The sequence below is a fragment of the Hypanus sabinus genome, chromosome 12, assembly GCF_030144855.1.
Source record: "Hypanus sabinus isolate sHypSab1 chromosome 12, sHypSab1.hap1, whole genome shotgun sequence".
Taxonomy (NCBI): domain Eukaryota; kingdom Metazoa; phylum Chordata; class Chondrichthyes; order Myliobatiformes; family Dasyatidae; genus Hypanus; species Hypanus sabinus.
This window is the reverse complement of record NC_082717.1, coordinates 84,259,417-84,272,350: the sequence shown is the minus strand read 5'-3', so window position 1 is coordinate 84,272,350 and position 12,934 is coordinate 84,259,417. Positions and strand designations below refer to the sequence as shown.

The window sequence follows — 12,934 nt, the reverse complement described above, 5'->3', positions numbered from 1 at the left end:
TGAGCAGATAAGGTGGCATCAGCAGAGACAAAGACAGTTGATAGTTCAGATCAAGGACGCATCCTCAGTCATTGAAAAGCAAGGAAACAGATAGCTTGGGTTATAGGAAGGTGGAGATGGGAATGTCTGCAATGAGACAGAGATCAAAAAGCTGTCACGATATTACATTACTGTAACAGCTTAAGGTTGAAGACAAAAAGCAAACAAAAAGTAAGAAGATGGGTACAGATGGGTTGTAGGAAGGGAATAAAATAGTAGCGACATACAGGATGGAATCAGGACCTGGGCCCGTGTGTTCAGTCACCCATTTACACTAATCCAACATTAATCACATTTTCCAACTATTATCTTAAATTATTAAATCCTAGATCAACTCCAGAGGGCTTCAATGCCTTCAGATGGCAGAGAATTGTTCCTTGGCCTAACGTTGGTCATTGCTTGGAGCAGTGTAGGTCAGTGTGTGAGCAAAAGGGAGAATTAAAAAAGCAGTATGTTTCCAGTGGCTCAGGTCCTCTCTGCACAAATGAAGAAAGGTGTTCTTCACAGCAGTTGCCCAATCGGCAATTGGCTTCTCTCACCGTGAACACTGAATGTTATATCATAAATTGGAGAAGTTTTTGTCTTTCCCACTGTTACTGCTCGGCCGTCTGAGTGTTTCTAAACTTTTCTGTTTTTGTTTCTCAGTTTTGTTTGCTCCCCTCACGTTCAAGACTGCTTGCTCCAGGTGCACATCATGGGGAGAAACTGGTCAGTATCAGTGGGATAAAATTCAATTAGGAAAATGATGGAAAAGCAGATCAGGAAGCAGCTGTGGAAAGAGAAACGTTTAACATTTCAGGACTAGAATCCTTCATCAGTGCTGAGAAAAGGGGCAGTGGGGGAGGACTAGACCACAGAACACTTATTTCAGAGTTCCAGGGTCTGCAGTCTTTAGTTAGATTTTCAAAAACTATTAAGCAATGCACACGTCCTGTTCCAATCAAGTCAAAGGAACTGAATATGAAATGGTGAGTGAAGTCAGCAGCTAATACTGTCTCTGACTTAGTGAAGTTCTTCCATCTCTCCCCATCCCACTCCTATCTATCTGCATCCCTTCATAATTTTATTCTGTTGAGAGATTTCTACTTTCCCTTTTAGAGGAGATTTTCTAATCATTCCTGAAACCTAATGAGTTCTCCCGGATACAAAGAGCGGCGAAGGAGCCGAGGATAAAAATGTACAGCTGTTTAGTATACTCTGGATACGGGGCTGTGCCCTCATCCAAGTTACAATACTGTGCTGAGGGAGACTGAAGTTATGCACAGGTGACATTTCAATGACAGGCTACAGGATAAAGAGATGGGTGGGGAAGTGATGCAGCTAGAAAGGCTGCTGTCATACAGCCCTGGATATCAACACAGGATTGGCAAGCAGCTGATGGACCAAGCCCCACTTCCATGGTTCTGAGAAAGTACGATTGTTGGGATTTAATTCCATACCTGGCATTCTTTCAAAACAGTATACACAAACGCAAGGTCACCGATGGAGTGCCACTTCTTTACTTTTTCTTCTTGAGCTTCAAACCAAGTTTTCAAACATTGAACACTATTCTCATACTCTGTCCACGATTCCAGTGAGCCTTCCAATGACCTAATCTGGAAATTAAAAGAGATTATAACCAAATTAAACCCTAGTTTAATCCACAGTCACACTGGACCCAGTGAAAAGTTAATAATCACCTTCTTGACCCAAATACACAAATTGACTTTCTTGAAAATTTGTTTTTCCAGTTCTGTGCAGGTTAGCAGGACCAGAACTTACTGCCCGACCCTATCAGCCCTGGACTAGCCACTTTCTAGAACCACTGCAGTCCTTCTGGTAGAGGCACTCGCAAGGTTTATTGTATGGAAATTTGCTGCTGTCTTACCTACATAGCTCTGAGACAGAGACATGAACAAACACAGGCAGAAGAGATTTAGTTTAATTTGGCATCGTGCTCAGCACAGGCATTAATGGTGTATTGTTCTATGTCTAGTAGTGCACTTCAAAAGAGGCTGCTGGGTGTAAAACACTGGACCAAAAACTAAGGTGCAAGGCAAATCCATCTCTTTCTGCTTTTAGGACCCCGAGACCCACATCTTGGCTGCAAGCACCGCCTACCCTGGTGATTCTAGTCTGGTGTGAGTCATTGTGGGAAAGCTGTCAGGTACACAGACATTCGATGCTTTGCCTTCTCCACTATTCAACTACGTTAGGGGTGAGCTTCTGCAAATCTCTGGCTTATTCCTGCAAAATATTATGCTCTTTTAACTTTCCACATACTGACTGGGACTCCCATACTGTATGGGAAAGAGTTTGTCAAACGTGTTCAGGAATGTAATCAGTACGTAGAAGTCCCAACTAGAGAGAATGTGATTCTAGAACTTAGGTAATTTCTCAGGTTAATACATGTTCAGCACAGCATTGTGGGCTGAAGGGCCTGTATTGTACTGTAGGTTTTCTAAGTTTCTACGTGCAAGAAAAACCCACCAATGTCACTTTCAAAATTTTTAACTGAACTATTCTCAACAGCTTTTTGGTGAGAGAGGGTTCCCAATTTTCACAACCTTGGTGTGATAAAGTGCCTTTTGACATTACTTGTGAACCTTGTTTTAAGATTATGCCTCCATCAATGCAGACAGCTCAAAGTGCATTTATTATCAAAGTATGTATTCTATATATACCAACTTTGAGATTTGTGTCTGTACAATGTCCTGTATGTTACTCAAAATGGGTTTTTTGGTTTGTTAAGAGTAGGAATGCTTCTTTGTCTGATAAGTGTTTCTCTCGCAGTTGTTTTGCTTTATACTTGCTGATATGGTAATTGTATTCATTTGTTAACCAATGGGGAATGTTATTTTGTCTTGTGAGGCTGGGAACTTGGGGGGAGGGGTTTTTCGCGGGCTTTTGGGAGAGGGCTGGGAGGAAGACGTCAAGGAAGGTGGACGTGCGCTGCATTGCTCGGAAGACCACCGAGCGTGGTCCTAGGTGCGAAGACGTGGAGGTCGGAGGCAAGCGACGAGGGGTCGAATGGTTCGATGTTTGAGCTCCAACGATGTGCACTAAACTGACTGAACTTTGATAAGTTGGCACCTTTTTGTTTTTTTCCCTTGCATATATATTGTATTGCCTAATACTCTTTTAATTTTAGTAAACTCTTTAAAGTGTATTTCATAACGGTATTTGTTGTGGGTTTGATAATGTGGGCGGGCACGAGGCATAAACTCGATTCTCACAGCACCTGCGTGTACAGGAGGTGGGATTGGTGTGTGGCTGGATCTCCTTTTCCCCTAGACATATACCAGCCTGTTGGGTAAGTGTTACATGTCCTTACAGGCAGCCACAAAACACAGAAACCCAAAAGAAGACGGTCAAACATCCAAAGTACAGAAAAATGTGGAGATCCTCTCCATCTCACTATTGTCATCTTTAATCTACTTAAGCGCTTTGATGACAGTCCTCACAGAGCTGTGGCACAGAACTGAATGTGCTCCTGACAAATGGGCCAAGCTGCAGCTTTCCACAATGAAAACACAAGGTCTGCCCTTTGTGTTTCACCACAATCAAGAGAAGGACTTGCTCACAGAACATTAGCCTTGCTCATAGAACGTACTGCGCAGAAACTGATCACTTCATCCAACTAATTCACACGAGTTTTAAGCTTCCCTTTAACCTACTTACCATTCACCTTCTACTCAGCCTATCAACACGTCACTTTGTTTCCCTTCTCCTCCCACGTTCATCTCGGATCCACTTAACCTCTCCCTGAACACAGCTCTCCCACATTCTACCTTCCTCCGGATAAAGAAGCTTCTCCCAAATTCCCTGTTTGAAACTCTGGTTTTGCTCTTCTCCACTAGTGAAGATGCTATAAATATAACAACATCTTTCACAATTTTAAAGGCCACAAATTGGACACCTCCTCAAGCCGGGGTTCATCTTTTCCTGATACATAAAACTTTGCAAATCTGGTGTCATTTTAAAATCGTGCTCACTAGCTTTCTGAAATTCTACAACGAGAGCGGTAATTCTCTCTGCTCTGTCATAGTCACAGTTTCTGTCTGTGGATGGGACCCATCTTTCTCCTTTACAGCCAAAGTGGATGATGTCACACTGAATTCCATCTGCCACTTACTGAGCACGGGCCCGTTACATTACTTGTTCTTGTTTCCACTTGAGTGTACCATCAAGAGCTGCCCCTGTTAGCATGTGCTCATTGTACTATAACCTCCCACATCCATCAACGGATTCAAAACCCCTTTTTGGGATGCCTGTACAAGAATACTCTTTGCAGGTTATTAATGTCTTGTGATATAGAAAAATGAGCAAGGCCAGCTAGTTCATCTAGTCCATCCCATGTTCACGATGTCTTGGAACATTAAGAGTATCGCACTCCATACTGAAATTACCTGGGAGAACCAAAACCCAGGATGAAAACATTGAGTATTTAAAAAAAAACAAATCCTCAGGGAAACTCCTTTGGATGTTATGGGGAATGTGAGATTCCTGGCATTACCTGCTCGGTGACGAGCCCCTGCAGCAGTTGCCACCTCCTGTTCATCACTCCCAGGCGCTCAGCGAAATCTGTTTTGTCACTGCGCTTGCTCTCCACGTCATGACTGCTGATCTGTAACACCGACTGGTTCACAAAGTCCACGGTCAGCTGCTTACAGCTCAGGTCGATCCTGAAAGCCTAGAGAGGGCAAAGAAGTTATTGTGTGGCCAGTCTATCAATATCATGGGCCCCGAGATAACAAGTTTTGTAGCTGCAAATTAACATTTTGAACTTATTGTCCAAGGTATGAATTCTCAGTTATAATCTACCCAGGTTTCAAATTCACCCACTTTTTCTCTGCCCAGATCAGAACTAGCCATTTCTGCTAGTCATCCATACGAGATCCTGACTCAGTTTTCCTCTCCCCAATGGGATAATCAGGCCAGCCTAGCATGACCCACCGTCATGCTATCATATAAACAGAAAAAAATAAGCACAATCACCTTATAAATGCCGCATTTATCTCACCCCATCAGTGATATTCCCTTTGTTCTACCCATCCCTCTCCGTAAAATGTCAATTCCATTTCTTCCACAGATACTGCTTTATCTGCCAAGTGCTTTCAGAACTTCCTGTTATTTCAGAAATCTAACATCTGCAGATTTTTTTGATTTTCACCTTTCCATTTTTCCATCGTTGCCTGGTAATCAAGCATCACGGTACCTCCTTAGCAACCTGACCTCTGCTCAACATTTGCCCAACACAACGTACTCAAGATCAGGAACCTGATGTAAACCACAAGCTTACGAGCTTATCACGGATAACCCAGTCCTGTCTAGCTTGATAACATGACTGCTTCTGTGGGTCAAACTACATCACTGACCACAACACACCCTTACACCTAAAGGATTTTACCTATCGAACAATGTTGCTACAGGGCTTTGCTGCATTGGAGATTGCGCATTACTACATCAACAACACACTGCCATATTTCCGAAGCAACCTTTGTTTGCAACTCAAACTCAAGCATTCTGGATCTTGCAACATAATTATTTCTTCCACATCATTAGCTGATGGGTTCAAACCCCACTCCAGAGACCCAAACCCATAATCCAGGGTCACTCTTCTGAAGGGGGTATTTGATTCTGTATGGGACTTTAAACCAAGATCACATCTACTCTTCCAGGTGGGGCTAGCTGCCTCACGGTTAATGCTCAGAAGCTGCTTAGGAAGATCTGATCATAACCTGTGTTGGCAAACAACATCACAGATGACCTGATCAATTTTACAATGCTACTCCTTAGTAACTTGCTGTGCAAAAATATGGAGCCACAGTTCTCACAGATGCAAAGCATCTCATGGTTTGCAGAGATCCCTGACGATACCTGATAAACTGGAGCACAAGTGCACATTCATTCTCACCTTGTACTTGCTGAGGTATTGTTCTATCACCTGGGAACCCACTGCACTTTTGATCTTCTCGCTATCCTCTTCAATAATTTGATCCATCATGGTGATCCAGTTCATGAGCTCATTGATGGCCGTGCGTGAAGGTAACTTCTCCATCTGAAGCTGGGAAATGAAAGAGATTTTCATGGTCTGTGACCGTCTTGCACTTAATCAGCAGTACCAAACTTTAAACAAGAACACACTAAGTCCCACAAAAGGTGGAGTATGCAGTTGAGTAAATTACTCTACTTAAATATTTATACTCTGAAACAAAACCAGAAGATCCACATTTACAGACAGACAGACATACTTTATTGATCCTGAGGGAAATTGGGTTTCATTACAGCTGCACCAACCAAGGATAGTGATGAAATATAGCAATATAAAACCACAAATAATTAGATAATAATAAGTTAATCATGCCAAGTGGAAATTAGTCCAGGACCAGACTTTTGGCTCAGGGTGTCTGACACTCCGAGGGAGGAGTTGTAAAGTTCGATGGCCACAGGCAGGAATGACTTCCTATGATGCTCAATGTAACATCTTGGTGGAATGAGTCAAATGCCAGTAACTTCTTACTGCACCAGCTTGCTTGTTCAATTTTGTTAACTTCACCCCACAATCATCAGTTAGCTGCCCACAAAAAAATAGACATTGCTTCTCATTAGTAATAAATACCAAAGTATCAGAAAGTATAATGTTGCTTTAACTAGAACTAAACACTCCATCTGAATTTGTAACTGAAACAATCAAGAATTCTTTCCATGTCCATCTGGAACAGATTTTCCTGTCACATCCCTTACCCACACTTTTAATAGTCTAAAAGACCACTATCTTTTCACCTCAAAATAACTCAAATGTCCCACCATTGTCTATGTCTAACTCAAACTGATCAGAGTCCTGCCCTCTTTCTCTAGTCCACAAAAACACCAATCTAACTACACTGCCACCCTCTCTCTCCAACGCTCTCAAACATTTTGGCGGTAGAATGCTGGAGGAAGCAGCAGAAGCCACTGTCCTCTTCATAAAGCGGTGATTTCTGCTTGCACACACCTGCCATTCGAACTCTTCAACCAAACTAGATCTCAGCCAAATCCCAACCCCGAGTGGCACTTAGATCTCTCCAATACCTGATGCAATTTTTCCTGAACCAGTGGGATTTGAGCGAGGAGCTCTGTCCACTGGCTGTCGGTCTGGGCCAGCCCAGATCGCAAAGCTGCTGTGTCCACTTTCTTAAGGCGCAAAAGCTGATTTCCTCTGCTCATTACTGAGGACTTGAGAGATGACTTGGTATCAACCTCCTTCGAAAATTCCTGTAAACGAGAGAATTGAGACAGCACTTACAGAATCAATTTCTGGGCCATCAGCTAAGGGAACGGTGATACCCAGTACCCAAGGGTTCACACAATGGCAAAATAACTCAGTCATTTGCAAGCTCTTACAATCACAGAATGACACAGCACAACAAGAGACCATTCAGCCCATGTCAATTTTTTGATTGGTCAATTCCATCGACTGGAATTGAAGATCACACTTACCCTTATCCTCAATAAGATTTTCAAATACTTATCTAACACTTTTGAAATTTATAATTGAAACATTTTTACCATCCTTTATGTGTAACACCTTCCATAAATATAACAAATCTCTGTGCAAAGCAAAATTTCTTCTATCTTCCTCACTTGCCAATCATCTTAAATCTAAATGCTCTGATTATCAAGTCTTCCGTAGAAATATCTTTTCCTTTAGTTTGTCAATTAAAATCTGTTTCCCCCCCCCCCCCCCATTTTGAACTTTTCTATTAATGTCTTCCTAAAGTTCTCATATTTATTGAGAATAACTGCATCTTCTCTGGTCAGTGGACATTCACTCACCTCATACATCGTTCTGGCAAATCTCTGTCCATATAATGCCATACAAGAAGCTCAGTTAAATCAGTTTAACTTCCACGTGGAGAGTTTTAAAATACTGAATGGCCCAGTGGAATTAAACACTTACAGACAAGAAATAACATGCAAGTGGAAACTTCAAGGCCAATTGATCCCTTTCAAGAAAAGCCTGATCCTGCTTGATTTCTAAAGCTAAGCTAAAGCGGGCCCTATGCTGCAGTTAGCTTTATGACAAGAGGAGATGAATGCCATCCAACTATCCTCCAAAGACACAGAGCTTCCTGCAATAGCTAAGGCATCAACTGCTTCTACTGACCACGAGATACAGCAAGTCACATCTCTCCACAACAGAATGCATCTTTGATAGAGGGAGATTGCAGGAGAGATGTAGATATGGAGCATGTTGGTTAGGAGTGCAGCACTCTGATCACACAAAGGTACAGGAAATTGATCTGGATCTTACTTTGGATGCTAATGTTAACATCTAACATTCAGGGTCAGCTATGCTTTAAATAGTATTTTTCTTTGTGGGGTTATGGCTTCAAGGCCAATAGCAATTTTAAGAGCTTACCAATGGCCTCTGCACAAACTTTTACAACTACCAAAAACATGAAAATTAAAATTAACTCTGCTAATCTTTCAGTGCACTTTTCCAGTTCAGGTCTGCGCAAGCGATCACACCAAATAGGCCCGTGATCTTAGATGCTCTAGGACACCAACAATGCTTTTGTTATGAGGACCAGCAGCTTGGTCATTTTTTTGTTGGGATCTTTTCCCCCGACATCAGCTACCATCAATAGGTAATTCTACTATTAATAAAATCTTGTTGAAAGAGGCAAATTCTGTGTCTTTCACAATCAAGTAAATTCAATCCCGAGCAGGTCACCTCTGCTGTACAATTGACCGTGACAAGTGCAGGTTGGGGTGTGTGTTCTCTCTCATCAATGGATGATACAGAATTTAATACAGACTCACTCTTTTTACCCTGAATGATATCTCAACTCAATGGCCGCAGAGCCAACAACTCCGTGGAGCGTTACAGCACAGAAAACAAGCCCCTTATTTCTCTGAGTATTTTCCCTCTTTAGCTTGCCAGCCTAAAACCATGCTCCTCTTTAAGCTTGCATCTGCCTGGATTTTGAAAGAATTTCCTAGGGGATCATCAACATGAGTGAGCTGAAGAGGATCCCATGTTACAATGGTTAAAGTAATTTCTTCTGGTCTCCCCTTTAATTCTGTTTCAAATACAGTTGGCCCTCCTTATCCGCGAGGGATTGGTTCCGGGACCCCTCGCAGACACCAAAATTCGCGGATGCTCAAGTCCCTTATTCAACCTGTCTCAATGCGGTGGACCTTAGGACCCAGCGGAATCCCAGACCTTATTTAACCCATCTCAGAGCAGTGGACATGAGGACCCAGTGGCAGAGATCTGAATCCGCAGTGTTTCTGTTCATGAAAATAATGATGATAACGACTGAAAATAAAGTGGAAATCATAAAGTGATCGGAAAGAGGCGAAACACCATCGGTCATTGGAAAAGTGTTAGGCTACGTCGGTCAATGATCGGAACAATTTTAAAGGATAAAGTGAGAAAGGCCCTGACCCACTGAAAGCTACAATTATTACTAAGCAACACAGTGGTTTAATTATTGGGTTTTGGGTTTTTGATCCTCCACGGTGGAGAGCGCACTCAGGAGTGATCTGTCACTAGATCGAACTCGGGAACTTCTCGGCACTCAAACAACAAGAAGAGCACATCTGGGTTTTCACGATTCGTGGTTGGTTGAATTCGCGCATGCGGAATTCGCGGATCAGGAGGGCCAACTGTATTGCTAAATTACTGCCACCTCACTGACCAGAGGAAATTGATCATTAGTTACATATTCACAGCAGCTTGCAATCACACACATTGAGCATTTGACTCACTGGTCTCTGGAGCATGAAGGACCAACCATCTCCGAGATCATCGGCAACTTGTGAGGCAACTCACCAGGAATGAGCTAAGATGGTCCCTGATCGCATCCAATTCTTGTGGGAGGGTCACTGACTGCAGTTTCCAGAACTCCAAGCGCTCCATTGCAGATTGGAGCCACTGATTCAATTCAGCAAATTCACTCTGGTACCTGGGAGCAGGTAAAAGATTTATCACAAGTTAAATCAAGTGAAATTCGCAGATACAGCCCCACCAGGCTGAGGGATTCCAAGTAATTGGAAATCGCTGTTTAAAAGCAAAAGTGCCTAATGTTTGGGTGTGACCGTTGGTCTCTGGATCCTGAAGGATTTATTGCCTCTGTTTAAAAAGCACATTGTTAACACTTCCAACACAAAATCTTGTTGCAAAAGTGAGACACAACTAAAATGCATGTAGCACTGCTCACTTCTGCATTGGCCAAAGTTTGAACTCTCTAACCCATTGGACTCACCCCCACCCCCGCCCCCACCGCACCATCCCCTCAAGCTCCAAGCAACCAGAACGGGGTAACCGTATGGAGCTGAGGGCTCACCACGATTCACGGCTTCCCCTGCTATCCGAAGGTAGAGCGTTCCTATGAAACCGTTCGTAAGCCGAAATGTCGTAAAGCAAAGAAGCAATTACCATTAATTTATATGGGGAAAATTTTTGAGCGTTCCCAGACCCAAAAAATAACCTACCAAATCATACCAAATAACACATAAAACCTAAAATAACATGAACATATAGCAAAAGCAGGAATGATATGATAAATACACAGCCTATAGAAAGTAGAAATATTTTATGTACAGTGTAGTTCCACTTATCAGAATCGGGAAGACAGTTAGCCAAAATCGATTTGGAGAAAAAAAACCTGGCACGTACATGCATATGCACACAACTGCCCGCACAAGGCTTCATGGTCACGGTAGTCTTTCTTGGGGTAAACACACGTATAAAACTGACGTCTTTTTTTCGAAAAAGCAAAAATCCTCTTTGGTTAGTGAAAACAGGTACTAATGTAGGTTTTTCGTCTGTTGTAAAGCAAATGTTCGAAAAACGGGGGCCACCTGTAATACTTTGTCGTTTAATCAGACATCATTTGCAAAGACAAAGCTCTTAGACCTGAATCGAGGGACTAGGAATACTGACTTACCTGGCAGTCTCACCAGACATACCACTAGAGTGCACATTGTGCATTCCCAGAAATTAGCCAGGGGTTCGGAGTGGAGAGGGATGAGATAGGATGTAGAAGTAAACCTCGCTTCTTCTAAAGGCCACTGCGCTGTTCCACACCATATCCAATCAACTGCTCAGTCTCACAGTCACTGGTCTCCATCTACATTTTAAGATTATACTCCTCAGGTTCAAATGTTCTAATATACTCAATAAAATTCTTAGAGGATTGGAAGAGGCAGTTGCTGAGAAACTATTAGTTTGACTCGCCAACCAGACCAATAAATAACCTGCACTATGCTGGAATATTCAAATGGTAAGAGTCCAAATTAGCGGGAGACAGTTCCCTTAAGGATTCAATTTCACAACTAGCTTAAGCAGAATTTGAACTTTCAAAATACAGGATTAAATTCTTCTCTTATGCACACTAACCCCTATACATTACTATACTAGTCTGACGACAGCAATTTCATACCCAGATCTAACACAAAGTGTTAGGAAATGTATGATAATTGGTAAAAGGAACAATAGTACAGACTGTTATCTAAATGGGGAGAAAATTCAAACGTCAGAGGTGCAGAGGGACTTCAGCATCCTCGTGCAAAACCCTCAGACAGTTATTTCACAGGTTGAGTCTGTGGTCAAGGTGGCAAATGCAATGTTGGCATTTCTTTCAAGGGGAACAGAATATAAACGCAAGGAGATAATGCTGAGCCTTTATAAGACACTAGTCAGGCCGCACTTGGAGTATTGTCAACAGTTTTGGGCCCCATATCTCAGAAAGGATGTGTTGTCATTGGAGAGAATCCAGAGGAGGTTCACGAGGTTGATTCAGGGAATGAAGGAGTTAGCACATGGGGATTATTTGGCAGCTTTAGACCTCTGCTGACTGGAGCATACAAGAATGAGAGGGGGATCTCATTGAAACCTACTGAATGTTGAAAAGACCAAACAAGATGGATGTTTCCTCTGGTGGAGGTATCCAGAACTAGAGGGCACAGCCTCAAAATGGAGGGAGGACGTTTTAAAGCAGAAGTAAGGAGGAATTTTTTTCAGCCAAAGAGTGGTGAATCTGTGGAATGCTCTACCACAGACTGCGGTGAAGCTGTGGGTATTTAAAAGCAGAAGTTGGTAGTTTCCTTATTGGTCAGGTCATCAAGGGATAATGGTCAGACGCCAAGTGTATGGGGTTGAATGGGATCTAGGATCAGCCATGATCAGCGGACTCAATGGGCTGAATGGCCTAATTCTGCTCCTATATCTTATGGTCTTAAAAGTATAAACATCATCCCAATCAACTGCCTGCTCTGAAGTCACCATTCAGTAATCCATGTTGGAAGGTGAGCCAACTCTTTAATTGAAGACAGGGTCAGCACCCATTGTGATGATGCTACCAGGAGAAGAATGATCAGCTTTGATGACCCAGTTGCGTCTTCCCTGAGTACTGCCCATGGAAGAGGGAGGCAAGTGACACATGAAATGTACGTATCTGTTCACACCTGTGGAATTAAGCTTGGCTCAGCAGGTCACTCTCCCACCTCTGGGTGAAAAGATTATACTTCAAGACTCTTCCAGATACTCACACTGGTTCATCAGGGCAATACAGAGTGTGCACTGCAATGTAGAAGGTATTGTTTGAACACAATAAATACCTCAATTTCAACTCTCTGTAGCACTTCATGCACTAAAATCGTGCCTACACTTCTAAAGTGGCCAGCCAGTGGTAAAATGCTTTGGAACCTCCTAATGTAAGCAAAATCCATTAGATGCTGAAATCATGAAACAAAGAGAGAAACACTCAACATGTCAGTTATCTCCTGTGGAGTGAAGAACAATTTCAGGTTGCAGGCACAAGGTCAGCAAAAGTTCTTGATCTATGCTTGGTTTTCTTAGCTCCCTCCTCCCCCCCCCCCCCCCCCCCACCACGAAATCTCTCAATTTGAACTTCTGACAAAG

The 12,934-nt window shown here is 42.6% G+C and overlaps 1 protein-coding gene across 12 annotated transcripts in view; it reads right to left on the bottom strand.

The window, feature by feature from the left end:
* syne1b (spectrin repeat containing, nuclear envelope 1b) overlaps positions 1–12,934 on the bottom strand; it is a 543,459-nt gene that overhangs the window by 110,547 nt on the left and 419,978 nt on the right. For all 12 annotated transcript variants that reach the window (XM_059986320.1, XM_059986330.1, XM_059986328.1 and 9 more), the window contains 5 exons: positions 9,842–9,974; positions 7,093–7,275; positions 5,936–6,085; positions 4,535–4,711; positions 1,479–1,634 (listed from right to left, as the gene is read on the bottom strand). In XM_059986320.1, the coding sequence (XP_059842303.1) occupies positions 1,479–1,634; positions 4,535–4,711; positions 5,936–6,085; positions 7,093–7,275; positions 9,842–9,974 (799 nt within the window). The remainder of the gene's footprint in view (positions 1–1,478; positions 1,635–4,534; positions 4,712–5,935; positions 6,086–7,092; positions 7,276–9,841; positions 9,975–12,934) is intronic.